General features: G+C 52.3%; 2 protein-coding genes across 11 annotated transcripts; one reads left to right on the top strand and one right to left on the bottom strand.

Moving 5' to 3' along the window:
- Positions 1-823: 823 nt before the first annotated feature.
- On the top strand, positions 824-12,598 carry SMYD5 (SMYD family member 5). Of its 10 annotated transcripts, none has more exons than XR_009544000.1 (13): positions 830-951; positions 4,652-4,760; positions 5,523-5,662; positions 6,102-6,223; positions 6,605-6,674; positions 7,271-7,375; positions 8,201-8,263; positions 8,473-8,543; positions 8,859-8,965; positions 9,803-9,938; positions 10,263-10,357; positions 11,024-11,094; positions 11,241-11,304. XR_009544000.1 is itself a non-coding variant. In XM_060168576.1 (13 exons), exons 1-13 carry the CDS (start codon positions 856-858, stop codon positions 11,342-11,344), a joined length of 1,254 nt encoding a protein of 417 aa, XP_060024559.1. In that variant the 5' UTR covers positions 830-855; the 3' UTR covers positions 11,345-12,598. The 10 variants fall into 10 exon arrangements, 8 of the variants coding, with proteins under 8 accessions (XP_060024564.1, XP_060024559.1, XP_060024561.1 ...); XR_009543999.1 differs by having other exon boundaries at positions 11,197-11,263; XM_060168576.1 differs by lacking the exon at positions 9,803-9,938 and adding an exon at positions 9,359-9,415 and having other exon boundaries at positions 11,197-12,598.
- A 463-nt stretch (positions 12,599-13,061) lies between these two features.
- On the bottom strand, positions 13,062-17,364 carry PRADC1 (protease associated domain containing 1). The gene is made up of 5 exons (XM_060168583.1): positions 17,205-17,364; positions 14,928-15,028; positions 14,293-14,402; positions 13,845-14,012; positions 13,062-13,619 (listed from the first exon to the last, which is right to left on the bottom strand). The coding sequence occupies exons 1-5, from the start codon at positions 17,269-17,271 to the stop codon at positions 13,499-13,501; spliced, it is 567 nt and encodes a 188-aa protein (XP_060024566.1). The 5' UTR covers positions 17,272-17,364; the 3' UTR covers positions 13,062-13,498.
- Positions 17,365-18,230: the final 866 nt, after the last annotated feature.

The raw sequence follows: 18,230 nt of genomic DNA, 5'->3' as shown, positions 1-18,230 counted from the left end.
CCAGCAGTGACCTATTCAGCAGTTACTGTGCTCTATCAAATCCCTAAATGTCACCATGAGACCGCAGCAGATGCAAACACAGGTCCCTTTTCAAGTAGCACGGAATCAATTGGAGGACGAGAGAACAAACTGAGACATGGTGGTCAGGCCTGGCTGTGGGGACAAATGTTCAGGTCAGTCCTGAACAAGAGAATAGATCCCTCTCCTGTTGTCAGGACAATGAGAATCTGCAGACTCACTTCTGCATACAATTTCACGGGTCCTTAGACCTCCAGCACCCCCAGGCTACAAGGTCCCTACGCCCTGAAGAGTCTGAGGAAGACACATGTCCAGCTTGATCTTTCGTAGGACAGTTTGTCCCGCTGCCAGACTGCCTACGGAAATAGGAAATCTTGCGCCGGACTTTGTAGGATGGATAGGTGGGGGTAAGCTAGTTCTTCCCTTCAGGTTGAGGGCCAGAGAGGATAGCAGTAAGTCAGCCCGTTGCTGTCCCACCCCATGACTGGGTCCAGAGAGCGCTTTACTCAAGACGGACCACTGGGTGGCAGAAACAACAAACACAAACGTGAACTCGGATACAGGTACACAGATCAAAACTATACGCACACACAAGCTCTGGTACTGGCCACGAAGATAGAGACAGAGGCAAAACTGCGCAAAGGCAGGCCCAGCTACACCCAGTAAACGAACTACTTAACCTACAGATACATAAACCAAAAAGATCCAAATTAAGACCGGCTAGCGCGCAAACCCTCGCAGCCTCGGGGACGCTCACGCTGGGGTCGGGGCCAGTGAGGGGCGGGGCCTCCCGGGTCGAGGCGGGGTCAAGGGTCAGGAGGCGGAGGTACGCCCAAGATGGCGGCCTCCATGTGCGACGTGTTCTCCTTCTGCGTGGGCGTGGCGGGCCGAGCCCGGGTAGCCGTGGAAGTCCGCTTCGTGAGCAGCGCCAAGGTGAGGCCGCGGCGGACCGTGCCGGGGTCCCCCCACTCGGCCCGGCCTTGGAGACAGCCCCACCGGACCCCATGCCTGCAATCTAGAGGCTCCTCTGCCGCTCGGGCGCTGCGGCCCGTTCCCGGCTCGGGGCCCGGGGGCTACCTGTCCCCGCGCGCAGGGTTCGGGGGCGGTCATGCGGTGGGCCCGAGCCCGCTGAGTTTCCGTGCGCGTCACCTGCCCCCGTGGAATCGGGCCTTTCCGCCAGTGGGGCCGGGGAGCGCCAGGCCGGGGGACATTACTGCTGGGTCCTGGGAGCTTTGGGCGGGACGTGCTGGGCAGGGGGAGCTGCGGTACAAAAAGGCCTGGGTCTTCAGGGAACTTTATGAGTGAGATTTGGGTGGGGGTTGAGGGAAAAGGCCAGGACACTTCACGAAGGGGCTTGGAGTGTTAAGGAGTTTGGACCGAAGCCCGTAGTAGCATTGAAGGGTTTAAATCAAGAGGGTGACATTTTGTTGTTTTATTATCGTGTTTTAGAAGTTCGTTGTAGAAAAAAAAGCGCATGTAAGGAAAGAGAAGGTAAAACACTCAGAATCTATATTTGTGCAAATATGTGCATATTAAAACTGTATTTTTAGAAACTGCTTTTTGATGCAGCAGTAAATATTTCAATATCAATAATGCTACATATTAATTTTTAAGAGTTGAGTAATGGTCTGTTTCATGGCAGGACCACTGTTCACTCAACAACTGCTCATTTATGGACCCTTATGTTGTATCTTGTTTTTTATCTCTGAGGTCAAAGATATTGGAGCTCAGTGTCTGTGCACACATCCTTTTGTTCTCACCAGCACTGAGTATTTTTTTTCTTGGATATCTTTGCTGGTTGATTTGTGCAAAATGATATCGCTTTGTTCTCATTTATATTTGTTTACTAATGAGGTTGAACAGTTTGTCATGTGTAGTGGCTGTGTGTATCCTTGGTCCTTGCCCTAGATGTCAGCCTTCTAGTCATCTGTCTCCTGCTCTCAACATCATCCTACTCATCCAGTTCCCGAACCCAACCTTCCATTGTCCTCTTTTCACTCCAGAGGCATCTGGAGTGTTCCTCTCTTCCCGTGGTAAATCAGCTCCCATATCCTTGGCCTCCTCAGCTGCCCACAACTCCATCTCTACCCCAAGGCCTCCAGTGCTCTTCATTGGTTCACAGTTTGATGGTGTCTCAGTTCCGTCGCTCCTAGCCTGCAGAGATACTCACCTTTACTTTCACTTCACCCCTATCTCTCAGGCCCCTCCTTGTTTTACTTCTTCCCTCTTACTTCATCACTTCAGCCACTCTCCTTGCCCAATTGTCCAGTCCTAGCCTTCTATCAAAACCCCAGCTCTGGAAGAATGAGTTGGCTTCCCTCTTCATGCCTACATCATCTGCTGCTGCAGAAGAATCACATACCCAGACCTGGTGACAAGATGGCTTATCCTGGGCTTTTTGCCTCTACATTCATAAAGTGAGATTAGTTTGTGATTTTTTTTTTTCCTTTATGGTATCTTCCTTAGGTTACCACATCAAAATTATGCTTGTTTGTTTTTTAATAGAGAGGCTTTCCATTTTTTCTCTGTTATTGGATAGTTTAAATAGCACAAGAATTACTTATTTGGTTTGAGAGAGCTCGCTCATGAAACCATATAGACTAGGGGTCTCACATGGGGGTAGTTTTTGACCACTTTCTCTGTTGCCTCTATGGACATTGGCAGGAATGATTTCCAAAATTTTACCAATTGCTATGCCAGGGACATGACCAGTCAGAACAGAAACCTGACCAAATATGGTAGATGTCAACCAGGATGCTGTACTAATGCACATCAGGCAGGTACTGGCATTGCAAGTCTGTCTTGGCTTTCTTCCTTTTGAATTCACTTTTGGCACTTGATATTTTTCTAGAAAATAATTTAATAAAGAATTAATTTACTACATAGTCTTAGATATTTTGGTACAATCTTTTTTTTTTTTAACTTGAACTTTTCAAATTGGAGATAAACTTTGCATAGTTTGTACCCTTTCCATTCAGGTTCCGTTCTCTCCGGTCTTCTTGGTAATATGAATTAGAGTTGTTTTTCTTGAAATACTTTATATGTTTGGGGGATAAGTGGTTTCACAGAGGAACAGCTCTGATTCTTCCCTTTGCTTTACTAAATATTTCCTACATTTGGTCCTCCAGAAGGAGGGAGAAAGAGATCAATATTTATTCAATATTGAGATTTGAGATTGTCAGAAGTAATGTGGATAGCTGTCCATATCTTGTTGTCCCACAGAGGAAGGCCAGGTTTTCATTTTGCTGGGTGGGTCCCAGGGGCTACTAGGCATGGAGGTGGGCTTCTAGAAAGACAACCAGGCTGCATCCACGGCTTTGCCAGTGGTTTTGTTCCAGCTGCCCCACTGTACCATATTAGAGCTCCCAGAGTTATTCACAGGATTGAGATGTGTGGCTCACGGGGTGCTCAGGGCCTGTCCAGGTCTTTACATCCTGCTGCTGATTTTGGGAGGTGCCCCTGTCTATCCAGAGTGCCAGTGCTAGAAGGAAACCGGGAGCTACCCAGGAGGCAACGTGACAGGACATTTCACTGCTGTGTCAATCATTTCCTTTCTATCTCTTTTCATGACAGTTCACTGTTGGCAGGGGCACCACTCCTCTGTAGAGTGGGAGAAAGTGCCCAGCTGGGCCAGTAACTGCCTAGGTTCTGAAGCTGTCTCCTGCGTCCCTTTGCACATTTGAGAGATGGCAATTCAACAGTTTTCTCATCCTTCATCCTGTACATATCCACAGTGCTTTAGACCAGTATTTCTCATTTAATGTGCATATGAATTGCCTGGGCATCTGCAGCTGATTTTAACAATGCAGATTCTGATTCAGCAGGTGTGGAGTGGGGCCTGAGATTCTGCATTTCTAACATCTCCCAGGCAATACCCATGCTGCCCAGTCCATCACTTCACTTTGAGTAGTAAGGAGCTAGAGTTCATGAAATTCCTTCACCTGTGTTATATCACTGCATCCTGGAAACTACCTGGTAGGTATTATTATAATACCCACTTTTCACATGGTAAACAGATGCAAAAAAGTGAAGCAACTGGCTCAAATTTTCACAGCAAGTTAGCATTAGGACTGGTGCTAGGATTAGTCATTCCTTTCAGTGTAACACCTGAGAACTTGTTGGGTACCAGGTACTATGTATGCTAGGTGCTGTGAGTACCCAGCTGACCAGGGAAGAAGGGCATATTCTCCTGCATAGGCCTCTCCCTCCCGTGGTGTAGGATTTCTATGCAACCCTGAGGAGCAGCATCACGACAAGGATCCTGGAGGGGCATGTGGGTGACTCAGAGAAGGCCGCCCTGTACCAGTTCCTGGTACTGGAGGCTCCAGCCTGCTGTGAACCTTGGCCCTGCTCTGGCCATCCTAAAAATTCTCTGATTAGTCTGACATGGCTGATGTGGTGGCTCTCTTCCCATCCCAAGCCCTCTGCTCTAGACAGGCTGGTAGAAGTGCGACTGAAACTGGGCAGAGCTGCATTTCCAGAGGAGGCAGTTATGGAGGGTGCCGACCATGCTCCGTGAACCCTCCTGAGGCAGAGGCCTCTGATGAGAGGGAAGCACGTGGGGGTGAGGAGCCCTTGAAGCTATGTCCTCTGTCTCTTCTTATGGCCATCCTATTCTTCTCTGCCCTCTTAGGGAAAGGGGTTGTTTGCCACACAGCCGATCCAGAAGGGGGAGACCATATTCATCGAACGGCCCCTGGTGGCTGCACAGTTTCTCTGGAATGCACTTTATCGCTACCGAGGTGAGCACATCTCACCTACTGCTGAGGGCTGTTGGGCCCAGCAGCCTTTGCGCATGGAAGAGAGTACGTACATCCCTACCGGCTGCCGTCTCTAGGACTCCAGGTGTTGGGAGGAAAGTGCGTCTTCCCTTGGAGAGCTGCACCTGAGAACCATGCCTCTGTCTAATCTCAGGCCATTTGGGGCTGTGAGCCTGCTGCAGAGAGGTTCTTCCAAAGTGCTCCTTGGGGGAGGACTGCTGGAACTCAGTGTGGCCTATACTGTAAGGTACTAGATGTCGTGCTGAAGGGCTCTGTGCCAAAGTGGAGCCCTCTACCAAGTGGAGACCCCATGCCCCTTGGTCAATAAAGGCTGTGTTAGGGGTCAGAAACAAATAGGACGCTCTTAGCTTTGCCAGTCACATGCTTTTTTCACACTTTTCTTGGGCTAGAGAAAAATCTGTGAAAGGAGGGTCACTCGGCTCCAGAATGTGGGGAAAGCCCAGTTTGGGGGCTGGGTGGGGAACCCCATAGACTAAGTCCCATCAAGAAGCAGAGAGAGTCTGCCGGGAGGAGTGGGGACTCCGGAGAGGGAAGAAGGCATCATCTGTAATGCGTGTGAAATACATTCATTTAACATATTCATTCACTCACTTCTCATACTTTTATTGAACACCTTCTCTGACCTAGGTGCTATATTAACCCTGGGCATATTGCTGTGAAGAGGACAAATGTGGCCCCTGCTCTCAAGACACTTAATTGTCAACATCTGGCTCTCTCCCCCAGCCTGTGACCACTGCCTTCGGGCACTGGAGAAGGCAGAGGAGAACGCCCAGAGACTGACTGGGAAACCAGGCCAGGTTTTGCCTCACCCTGAGCTGTGCACTGTGCGCAAGGACCTGCACCAGAATTGTCCCCACTGCCAGGTGAATATCCCTGGGGGCTAAGCTGAAGTCCTCTCTGGGGAGACAGGAGTGAGGACAGACTTGGTCATGGCCCTTGAGAGCCCGAATGTAGGGAAAGACATGAAAAAGACATTACTGTGCCAGTTTCGTCCTCTGTTCCAGTCCCATTGTCTAGAAAATAGGCTTGGTGGGAGCTTGCCCTCTTCCTAGGAGCCTGGCAGGGGCCCTTCCCTGTACCTGAGAAGCAGTCTCTCCTTCCCACGTTTTTACAAGCCTGGGTCAGGTGCCCCTCTCACATGTCTCCAGAGCACTGTATGCTTTTTCATCTCACAATACCACTGACTACTGCTTAGGGGCTGTTTGTGGAAGGAGTACAGTTAGAGGAGGTGAGACCACATGGGTGTCTGTGCCTCACCCCACTGCCAGATCCTAGGGTGCTGACCTCCACCTCCCCCAACAGGTGACGTACTGCAGTACAGAATGTCTGCTAGCCGCAGCTGAGCAATACCATCGGGTCCTGTGCCCAGGCCCCTCCCAGGATGACCCCCTGCATCCTCTCAATAAGCTACAGGAGGCATGGAGGTAGGTAGCATTTCCTCTCTTCTTTCCTTTATCCTTCCCTCCCTGCCTGCCTTCCCCACGCTTAGTGGATGCAGCCATCTTTGTTAAGTTACCACCCCCTAGATTTTTCCTCCATTCTTAGGGCTAAACTATCACCCATTCCCCCTGCCTTAAATCTGAGCCGCCAGTCCTACCATTCTCAGTATTTTACACACTCCCAGGAAGAGCCCCATGAAGCCCATAGGGATATAAAATCCTGCCCAAGTCCTTGCCAATAACTTTCTCTCTTTGGTTATAAATGAGATTGGTAGGAAAGATTCTCTGTAGTAATCAGACTGGGCTTCCCTGAATTCAGCTACTGGGGAGGGAAGTTCTAGGCCAAACCTTTTTCTTTCTCCCCAGGAGTGTTCACTACCCCCCTGAGACTGCAAGCATCATGTTGATGGCCCGGATGGTGGCCACAGTGAAACAGGTGAGCCCACCTGATCTTCTCAGGGAAGCTGACTCCGGCCTCATTCAACCCTTGGCCTCAGTTTTCTTCTCACCTTAACACTCTGGCTTGGATACAGAGTTCCTTCTGGGCTTCCCAAAGGAGAGCTGCTTGCTGTGTAAACCTTAGGAGTAGCTAACCATAAATCTAGCAGGGGACATGGGGGCTCATCTTGCCTGTGGTCTGTGATCTATGGATGACTTCCTGTGCAGCAGCAATTCATATATAAGCACCACCTTTTCAGGATTGTGTCTCTTAGATAAAGCGAGAGAAGCCACTCTGACCCCTTTAGTGTTGTTGCTTGTCAGCCTCATCCTCCTATTTTCCCAAGTGTCGTGAACTGGCTAGCTTGGCACCAGCTGGGAAGATGGTTGGGTGTGGGCAGGGTGGGCAGGAAGGGTCTACTTAGAAGCTCATGTGTGATGGTGTTTCTCAGGGCAGGGGTTTTAGAATGACAGCTTACTCCTCTCACGTGGGCAGGAGTGGCAGTAAAGAGGAGGGTGTCCGTGAGTCCATGTGTGCACATGCATGCGTGAGCATGTGTGAACCTGACCCTGAAGTATATTTGTTCACTGCAGGCTAAGGATAAGGATCGTTGGATCAGGCTCTTCTCCCAGTTCTGTAATAAAACCGCCAATGAGGAGGAGGAAATTGTCCACAAACTCCTGGGGGACAAATTCAAGGTTGGTCTCTCCACATGACCCTCCCACCCCCCCAGTAGCCTGGGGATGTCCATGGCTACCTAAGGGAAGCTCCACATTTGCTGCCTTCCCAGCCACAGGAAGAAGTTAGAGCCTGGGTCCAAAAATCTGTTCAGAGACTTGTATTCCTGCCGCTATTTAACTTCATGACCTAATGTGGACTTAAAATTGCGAAGTGGGGTGATGACAGAGGACAGAAGGGCTGGGTGCCCTGATGTGGGAAGGCAGGACCCCATGATAGGATAGCAGTGGGCGAATCAAGTGTAATGGAAAGTGAAGGGCTGGGGGTTCCACAGGGTCAGGGAGCGGTGTGAAACAATTTTAGTTGCCAATGTACTGAGCACTTGCTTCAAATCAAAGAACTATGCATTCTCCCTGAGAATAGCAGACTTCCATGCAGGAGCTGCCTGAAGGTGGAGGTAGGTGTGTGAAAGGGTGCTGGGGTGGGCCTTCCTGCACTGAATGTGAGGAAAGGAGGGGGAGGGTCAAGCTGGTCTGGAGGCTGGGGCAGGGAGCCTGGAGGGTGGTGGTGAGGACAGACATTTTAAGCCCGGCTGCCTTCGCCCTGCTGGTACAAGGGCTAGAAAATAGGGAGGAATTTGGGGTTTGCTACCCTGGGTTGGAACAGGCCAGTAGACTGCCAAGTCTCTTGGAGATAAGGATTCTGTGGCTTTCCTTTGCCCCCAGAGAAAGCTCGGTCTGCAGAGCTCACCCTTTTCCTTCCCTTTTGTGGTCTTATGGGCCCTGCCTGGGTGCTAATGGGAAATCCCCAGGGATGCAAGTCTCTCCCTGCTTCCCCTAAACCAGGGCCAGCTGGAGCTTCTGCGGAGACTCTTCACAGAGGCCCTTTATGAGGAAGCACTCAGCCAGGTGAGTGTGGGGAAGGTGGGACCAATGGCCTCCCAGTCACTCCAGCACTGCACGAGCAACCAGGTCAGCGTCTCTCCTACTGGGACAGCTAAGCCAGAGCAGACCTGGTCTTCTGGAGTTGGGATGGGACTGACTCACAGCAAACTTCCTCAACAGGAAGAAAAGCTAGTGGCTGTAACCTGAATGCTCTTCTCCCTTTTTCCCCACAGTGGTTCACTCCGGATGGATTCCGGTCTCTCTTTGCTCTTGTTGGGACCAATGGCCAAGGAATTGGGACCAGGTTAGGAGAGAATGTTCCAGAGCTGTTGGGCTTGTCCCTCAGGGCTGGGGTGGGAGATTGACTGAGGAAGGTAGCCACATCTCTTTTCAAGACTAGGGTGGGGCAGGGTGTGACTCTGGCCAGAATGCTGGACTAAACTCAGTGGTGGGGGTCAGAAAGATTGAGTCTTGGGAGCACTTAGTCTGTTGGGGAAGGACACACCCACCCACCCCCACCCTCCCCCTGGAGAAAGAAATGGACTTAACTTGCTTGGAGTGGGGGAGCCCTGTGAGCTAGGCCTCCTCCTCTCCAACCATGGCTGCCTGGGACCCCCAGCTCCCTGAGCCAGTGGGTGCATGCCTGTGACGCTCTGGAGCTGAAGCCTCAGGACCGTGAGCAGCTGGACGCCTTCATTGACCAGCTGTACAAGGACATCGAGACAGGTTGGTGAGATGGAGTCTTGGCCTCACCCAACTTTGGAGACATCCGTCAGTTAGACAGTGGACACAGTCTTCCCCCAGGGAGCTCTGAGTTCGTGGTTGGGGAAGGTAATTCCTGTGTGCCTATGGGAAGCTTCAGATCTGTTTGCAGGACATACACAAGAAATGGCTCCGCCATCCGTGCGGAGGCTTGATGCTGGGGGTGGGGGAGGGCTGGACAGTAAGGTGGTACCATTTATAGGAAAGCAAGGCTTGTGCCTCAGAGAAGCAATTTCAGGTAAAATAGTAGTGACTGGGTGGCAAGACAGTGGAGCCAGTGCCTGTCCTTATTAGCCTAGTTTCTTTTTCCCACCTATAAAGTGGATGCAATAACATCTGCATATTACTGTCTTACAGCAACTGGTGAGTTTCTTAACTGTGAAGGATCTGGCCTCTTTGTGCTGCAGAGCTGCTGTGAGTCCCGGCATTGAGAAGGGGTAGCCCCACAGCTGCAGTTCATCTCTCTTGGCCCCTTCTGGGCTGGTAGAGTTGAGTCTAGGAGTGGGGTTAGGGCTGAGCTTCCTGGGGATTTCCCCTCAGCCTTCTCCTTCTATTATTTTTCATTCATTTATTGGACTCTTGTGCCTTGATATAAAAGCTTCCAGTGGGCTAGGCCCAGTGCTGAGGCAGGGCACAGAGCTCTGATTCTTGCAAAGGGAAGCCTGGGTTTTGCCCCACCACTGCCCTGTGAGCTTTGGTAGGAGAGTGTTGTGATAGCCCGGGAGGAGCTCAGGCTGGAAGGCAGTCTCATCAGCACCTGATGGAGCGGGCAGAGCCAGCTCAGACTGTTGTCTTTTCCAGATCCCAGCCTCCCACCCTCTGCTCTCCTCACTGCAAAACCTTCCTCCCAGGCTCTGGGGACACTACTCCTCCCAAACTGGGCTCTCAGAGGGCCTGGCTCAGCTGTTACCAGACATCCAATAACAGACAGGACTGAGTTAAGTGGCCTGCCACGGGCATCCCTTTCACAGCCCTGTCCCTCCGTTTGTGAGACACTGGGAACACATCTGAGGATCAAGTTGACCAGTGAGGAGAGAAGGGGCAGTCATGGCAGGAGGGGAGGGGAGTGATGCGGGATTGCATTAGTGCCTGTGCTCTTCAGGAAAGAGCACTGGACAGGGATATAGGAAACGGGTCCCAGGACCTGCTTAGCCCTAGCAGGGATCAGAGAACAAGGAAAGATGGGACCCAGTGCTCTGCACAGTTAAGGCTGTTATTTTTATTAGTCAACAATCCTCATTACCTGCCTCTCATGACCCAGGCAACCACAGCTGTGTCCCCAATGCAGAGACCTCCTTCCCAGAAAACAACTTCCTTTTGCATGTCACCGCCCTGGAGGATATTAAGCCAGGAGAGGTGAGGGGGCCAGTAGCTGTCGGGGTGGGTGGGCAGTGGGCCTTGCAGGTTCTCTCCAGGAATTGGGAGCAGCAGTGGCTACAGTCCCAAGTTCAGGCTGTTGGGTTGAATCCCCACATGCTCCAGGACATGAGTCTTCCCCATGAGTGTACTCTAACCCCACCCCACTTCAAAAAATAACTCCAGAAAGCGTCAGAGCAGTGTTTCAGAGACAACTGTGTGCCTAAGTTCTTGTCCCCAGCTATCTTTTGATCAAGGAATCTGCAGCATCTAAGGAAGCAGGACATGGCCCTTTGTGGCTTGGACTGTGGGGTACTAGTGTGGGTGTGGGGTCCTGGCTCTTAGAGCTGTGCACGGAGCCTGGCTGAAACTTCTTTCAGGGCAAGTAGCTTCACACCAAGATAACCTCTGCCCCAGCCACAGACCTTGGCCATGGCCCAAGGCCAAGCATAGCCCCCTGTCTCAGACACAGATTGTGAAAGCCGCATAGTGGCCTCTGCTGTGAGCACAGGGGAATGGATCAGGGTGACCTGCGCCTTCGCTGAAGGGCAGCTCCGGCTCCTGGGGATGGGGCAATGGTTGGACATAGGGCAGAGGTTGGGGAGGCCCTAATCCCATCTGTTAGAAGCACAGACTGTCAGAGCCCACCTCTCTTCTGCCCGTTAGGAAATCTGCATCAGCTACTTAGACTGCTGTCAGCGGGAGCGCAGCCGCCATAGCCGCCACAAGATCCTCAGGTGCCAGCTGGGGGTGTGGTGGGAAGCCGGGCTCTGGGCTTCTCCGTGCTGGTGGCTGCCTGACTTTGTACCCTCACCATCATCCCCCCCAACCCTCTGCAGGGAGAACTATCTGTTTGTCTGTTCCTGCCCCAAATGTCTGGCAGAGGCTGATGAACCCAACATGACCTCTGAGGAGGAGGACGATGAAGAGGATGAGGAAGGAGAGCCGGAAGATGCTGAGCTGGGGGATGAGATGACTGATGTGTGATGTCATCCTGCCTGGAAGTGGTCCTACCCTAGACCCTGCCAGAAGAGGGGGCCTTCCCCCAGAGCAGAGGCTTGGAAGGAACTCCCACTCCTGTTGCCTGCTTTCCCCCCATGCCAGCTCTGTTTCTTCCAGAGGGTAAGACAGGCTGGACCCTAGGCCCTCCACCTCCCGCCAGACCTCATGCCCAGGACACTGCTGTTGAGCGGCTCAGGCTCTGCGCTGTCACTGAGCCTCTCAGAACTGGCCTCCCCCTGAGGTATGGGTGTAAGTGGCTGGAACCAAGGTCAGGGCCTAACAGTGTTTCTTCCCCTTGGCTCCATGGCCCCACTTACTCATCCACCTAAGGCTTCACCCTTCTCAACTCACTGTTGGGGGGGTGGTGGTTGGGTCACAAAGTGGCAACCTGCGAACAGCCTGACTCCATTGAAGAAGAGAGGGGGTTAGACACCCTTACCCTCTTCCCCACTAGCACAGCTGGGAGAGGCAAGAGGGAGGAACTGGGCCTCCAGAGCACCTTCCTAAGGCTTTCTGTGGGGGACACTGAACCGGGGGCATTACCTCCCTCTGCTCACCTCCCCACACCCACCATTTAGACATCCGGGGAGTAGAGAATCTCCCCAGAGATTCTCCCCAGAGAATCTCCCCAGAATCTGTCCTTATGCCTTGCCTCTCAGGCCCTGGCACAGTGCCTGGCCTCACAGGGTGTGGAAGAGGTCTCTGCCTCCCTTGGGAGGGACATCATGACCCCTTCCTCCCACCCTCCTCCCACTGAGGACTCTAGCAGCATGGCTGAGTTCTGGGGGATGAAAGGCCTGTGCTCCGTAATTTAGGATGTCCTAGAATCTTCTAGAGCATGGGTCAGTGAGGGGCTCTCCTAGTCTCAGTCTCCATCTTTAGGATCATTTAGGAACACTGAAGTCTTCCAGAAACCTAGGAGAGCTAGGCTAGATACTCAGATTAGCCCTGACTCTCTCCCTCTCCTCCCCAGATTAGCACTACCCCTTACTCTTGGGTTGGAAGCTGTGGAAATTATAACCTATCACCTGCAATTCCTTTCTGCCTACCTTTCCTGAGGGGCTGCCACATGCCCTTGCTGAGGGATCCCAGGGAGGGCAGGTGCCGCCCCACAGGCCCTTTCCTGCATCGTGAGCCAGGTGGAATCTGCCTGTCTGGCCTATTGGGTTCTCAATCCTTCGCAGTAGCCAGCACCCCCTCCCCACCCGCCCACTGTTCTCAATAAAATATGAGTGGTGACAGGCCTTTGCAGGAATGCTTTGTGGAGAATGGCTTGACAAGCTGCTCCAGGAAGGCAGCAGTCACATGGGTGGTGCAAAAGTGCATAGGATAGAGCAGGTGACTGCAGAAGATGGGAGCTGCAGCTCCCCAGTTTGGGTTCATCCCTGGTCTTGCCTATACTCTGCTGTGCAAATGTTTCTAAAGTCCAAGAGCAGGGCTCTTCTGAGGTCCAGTGTGGATCCTCAGTACCAGGCTACAAGATGAGGCTTTTGCTCAGGGACTGAACTACAGCTTCCCAAGTTTTTGAGCAGGAGGCTGTTGTGATCCAAGATTAGCAATCTGAGCACTGGTCCTACAGGACCTTGGGCAAGTCATGTATCCTCTCTGGGCCTCAGTTTCCTCCCTTCAAAACAAGAGCATGGGACCAGATAAGTGTTTGAAGGCCCCTCCCACCCCTGTGTACTTTCACTCTAGGACACAGTTACAACCCTGATGAGAGGCTTTATTGCTAAAAAGTCAGTGAGGGTTTATTATGTAGTCCTCAAACACCAGCTCCTTATACCATTCCAGCAACTGCTGTGAAAGACCCTGGGTGGGGAGGCTGAAGCCAGGTGGGATGTGACAGGTCTCAGATGGCTCTCAGACCACCTGCTGTTGGCCCCTTTAGTTCCAGACCCTAGCCCATAAGACCTGGGGCCTGGGTCTTGCCTCTTCCCATAGCATGAGACACCTTAGGAGCCCAGGGGAGGGAAGGCCAGTGGTGTGTCTTCCTTTAACTTAGCCAAGGCCCAAGCCCTTTTCCTCTGCCTGGCTCCCCCAGTCCCCAAATGCTATCCCCAAGTCCCAAACAGCAGAATTCCTGGATTTTCCCCTTCCCAGCCCAGAGTTGCTTATGGCTGGAATGTGGGACCAACTCTTCTACCAGAAGGTCCAGGGCGGTTGCAGCAGCTCAAAGGTGGGGATGCTGGTGACATTGACTGGGATGGAAATGATGGCCCATGGCAGCCCATGCTGTTCCAGGGAGCGGCGGATCATGTAGCTGGGAGAGCATGAAGAGAGGTGGTGATGGTCACTTTCCTGACACCCCATTCTGCCCCACTGTCCCCATCACTCTGGGAGTTCCAGAGCCTGAGGACTTTTTTGGCCCTCCAACCAGGGCATCCCAAGATGAGGCTTGTGGGTAGGGACTGGTGATTGCCCTTGACCTCCCCGAGTCATGGCACCCAGCTTGGTGCTGATACAGCCAGAGACAAAGAGCCCTCACCCATCTCGGCCAAGCAGGAAGAGGGCGGGGATGTCAGCTGTGCGCTGGGTACTGTCTTGGATCATCTCCACGTAGAAGCTGTCATTGTCAACTGCGTTGTCAGAGATGATCACTGCCCGCCCACCGTGCTCCTGCACCACCCGGGTCTTGGAGAGGAAGGAGCAGCCCCTGGAAGAGGTGGTGATGAGACCAAAGGAAAGGCAGGGTCCTAGCTGTCTGTTCCCCAGACCACCACCCTGGGAAGATGAAAGGAGGACCTTGGAGGCTTTTTGATAAAGGCTCACAAGTAAATGGCCAAAGGCTTGGATAATCTTAAGATGTTTCTTAAAGACCCTTAAAAAGATGAATTATTTAAAAGCAGCTATTTCAAAGCATCACCACCAACATTGATCTCAGAATCTACCCTATGCCTGCCTTCCCCTTGTGCCCATGCCTGTCCGCTCCTTACCCCCTCTCCACCAGAGCGATCTGGTCCTGGATGAAGAAACCGTTGCTGAGTTCCCCGCAGGCCTCTGAAGGTTCAGCAGGGACAAGGTGAATCTGCTCATACCTTGTGTGCTGAAAGACATTTAGACAGGTGAGAGTGTGGGGAGACACACCTGCTTTAGGACTGGGCTGACCATCCCATCTTATCAGCTTCTCACAAAGTGTGAGGGAAATGAGGAACGATTTCTGTGTACTGGACACTTGAGCATTTTTACTTAATTCTCACAAAGGTCTGTCTACTCCTATCCCACCCTGCCTTTCCCAGACATAGGAAGGGAAGTTGGTATGGACCCAGAGAGGGGAAGTAACTTGCCTTGAGTCATGTAGTTCAGAGGTGGAGCTAGCAGAGCCCTTGGTTTTTCACTACTTCGTGTCCCTAAGAAGATAGCTTTTCCCTCTGTGGTGCCCAGGTCTGTATTATACCCAGAGGAATAGCTGGAAGCCATTCCTGGCTCTGTAGCCCCTGGAAGACAGCTGGATTCTGCCCCCTTCTCTGTCCCAACACTCAGGTATGGGTTGAAGCGATGAGGGTCACCTCGGCTTAGTGCGGGGAATGTGGAGACAGGATCAGAGATGAGGGGGCCTCCCTGAACTTACAAAGATACCACCAAAGTCCTTGGCAGGCGTGGCAGTAAAGATGTATCGAATGTCCCCAGGACTCAGCACTTGAAAGTACAAATAATCATGGATGCGTAAGCCTGAAAGGTAAAATGTACAGGTGAGAAGGCTCAAGGGAAAAAAGCTGGTTCAGGTTCAGATCATGGACCCCATGCCTTCAATGGGGCTGGTTAAGGTCTGGGCCCAGAGACCCAGCTTCAGCCAGTTGGGTCCTGCAGGTGGGTAAGATAGAGGTCTCTGCCCTGGAGAGGATAGAGTTGATGCAGACAGAGTTAGTAACCCCAGAGATTTACAGCTGCTGCTGTTGCTGCTTACACAGGTGAGCCAGGAAGACATAGCTCCAGTGTTAACCTCTCTGAGGGTTAATTCATTCATCTTTGCTCTGAAGCAGACTTGGGAATTTCAAGATGGAGATGTGGTAGCCTACGTATAAAGCAACTCTCACCAAAACTTAAAAGTTGACTCTGGTTCCACTGCCATCCTCCTAGTCCAGCCACTATCATTTCTTGTCCTGGCTGTTGCAGCTTTTTAACTGGTCTTTTTTTTTTTTTTTTTTTTTTTTTTTTGCGGTACGCGGGCCTCTCACTGTTGTGGCCTCTCCCGTTGCGGAGCACAGGCTCCGGATGCGCAGGCTCAGCGGCCATGGCTCACGGGCCAAGCCGCTTCGCGGCATGTGGGATCTTCACGGACCGGGGCACGAACCCGTGTCCCCTGCATCGGCAGGCAGACCCTCAACCACTGCGCCACCAGGGAAGCCCTAACTGGTCTATCTTAGCCTCCATGTTTGCTCCCTACGGTCCATTCCCCCAATAACTGCCAGGGATTTTCTTAAAACATCTTAAAGCAAATATGATCATGTCACCACTTCAATACCCTTCAACGACTTCCCTTTGCACTTAAAATCTAAACTGTGGTCTGCAAGGCCCTGCTTGATCTGGCCCTCCAACTTCATCTCTTCCTATGTTCAAGCTACACTGCCCTCCTTTCAGTTTCTTCACATCTCCAAGGCTTCTTGCAAGTTCCCTCACCCTACCCCCACCTCTACCCCTTTATATGGCTCACTTCTATTCATCTACTAGGTCATAACTTAAATGTCACTTAGGGAAACCTGCCCTGTGACTGCCCTCCCCTTATGCCCATTCAAAATGTACTTTTTCTCCAGTGACACTTCTAACATCATTTGTAATTATACAGTATTTGTAATTTTTTGTTTATTGTCTATCTCCTGCACTAGGACAAGGGCCTAAGTTTGTAACTTCATTCAATACTGTATCCACATTATCTAACATAGTGGCTAGGATACAGTTGGTGCTCAAAAAGGTTGTTGAATGAATGAACAGCTATTTCCAGCTCTACTGTGTTGAGGAAGGGAATTGCCAGAATAACCAGATATTTCTGGGGTGTGGATCTCTTTAGCACCAAAGTCTAATGATTTACCTGAACTTGAGTCCCTGGTTTCCTTAGCCCAGAGAGACTGAGGAATGTGAAAAGGTGGAAGCTGCTGCCACAGGTCTGTTAGTCAATCAACAAACTATCAAGTCGCTACTGTGTGCCAGCGTTGGGATGGATTGTGGCTTTTGCTGTCCTTTTCTACTGTCCAAAATCAGCCACCCGGTAGAGCTCCACTGGCTTGGCACTGGGCTACATATATGGCCTTTTATCCTGGGAGTGAAGACTTCCCATCGGGTACAGATACACTCCCAAGGAAGCTTTCCTGGATTAGCACTAAGCTTCCCCTCCTCCCCACATACATCTTTGCCTGGCCTTTGCACCTGCTGATCTGTGTAAATCAAGTGTAGGTATACACATGTGCTCACGTACGTATATGGGTGTATGTTTATGTTCTCGTGTAGGTGCAAACAAGTTGGGTGTGTACGTATGTGCTAGTGCCTGTGAACCCACGTGTAGCAATGTGTGGCCCCGTTTACGTATGTGAGTGCTCACGTATCTCCAGCTTGTAGTATCGCTAGTTGCTCCTTGTTCCTCGCCCCCTTCGCCACCTAAGTCAGCGCTAGTGGGGGTAGAGGGAGTCTTACTTCGACGTGGGGGGCTGAGGACTCACAGCCCAGTCTCAGGCCGCACACAGTTCATGTCCCTCGGGAACCACTACCCACCCACTCCAGGCGCCCGTCTCTGAATCTGCCCTGCTCCGAATTCGCGGGGTCCCCAAGGTGACCCGTGGCCCCCGGCCCGAGCCGGGCTTAAGCTGGACCGCCAGCCCCACCCTGAAGCGCAGCCCCGCCCGTTGCCGCTCACCGTGGGCCGCGACGCACGCGGGGAGCCAGAGCACGAGACAACACCAGCCCGCGGCGCCGGGGACCATCTCCAGGGCCCGGCCCGGCGCCGCGCTTCCTCCAGCCACCCTGCTGCGCGTAGCTCGCCGGACTTCAGCCTGACAGCTGCTCTGGACTCCCGCCCCCAGACCCGCTTACGCCGCCGGTTGGCGCACCGGAACGAGGCTCAGGGCTGATTGGTTCTGACGCCTGCTCGTGTAGCCACATTTGTCGCCCCTGTGCCCTAGCCCACTTCCTATTGGTGGAGAGAAGTGGGGCCGAGGGCTAATTTGTTTTAACTCTTAACTGCAACTGCCGTCCCCGCCCCAACATTTCTCTGATTGGATTCGACTCCGCAGGACCTCGCTGGCTGGGGCGGGGGCGGGAGAACTGCAGGTGGGAGACCCGCAGGACTCGCCTCAGCCGCCGAAAGTCTTGGCCAATCAGCTCGTGAGGTCTCGGCCGGATCCTCCCTGTGGCCGCTTCGCAAGACGACGATTTACCTTCCCCTAGTTGTGTTTTCCTCCTTCCCATCCCCTCTTTGGGAAGGCATTCGTCTAGCGCCCAGGTGGTCTCCGGCGACCCCTGCCTAGTTCTACCGGCGCTTGCGCTCTCATAGTCAGTAGGCTCTGGGGACATAGACTGATGTACACGACCCTCGAGGAAGCGCTGGCCAGTGCCGAGCCAGAAAACGAGCATTGGGGCCAGGTGCCCGCGCCTGTTTATCTACCATTTACTGTACAACTGTGATTTTGGACACCTAACCTCTCAGCCTCAGTTCTCTCATCTGTAAATTGGGCATGATTTCAGTGCCATCGCGATAGCGTTGTGAGGGTTAAATGAGCTCACTTACGTCAAATGCTTACTCAGCAAAAGCCTATTCCGCAGTCAGCGCTCAATAAATATTTGCGTTTATTGCATTCCTTGGGCTGGCGTTTGAGGGGAGAAGGGAAATGGAATTAGAGTTAGTGGGCGACGCGGGCCGAGCAAGGATCCTACATGCTCAAAA

Source organism: Lagenorhynchus albirostris, chromosome 13 (assembly GCF_949774975.1).
Source record: "Lagenorhynchus albirostris chromosome 13, mLagAlb1.1, whole genome shotgun sequence".
Lineage (NCBI taxonomy): Eukaryota > Metazoa > Chordata > Mammalia > Artiodactyla > Delphinidae > Lagenorhynchus > Lagenorhynchus albirostris.
This window is presented reverse-complemented; position numbering and strand designations above follow the sequence as displayed.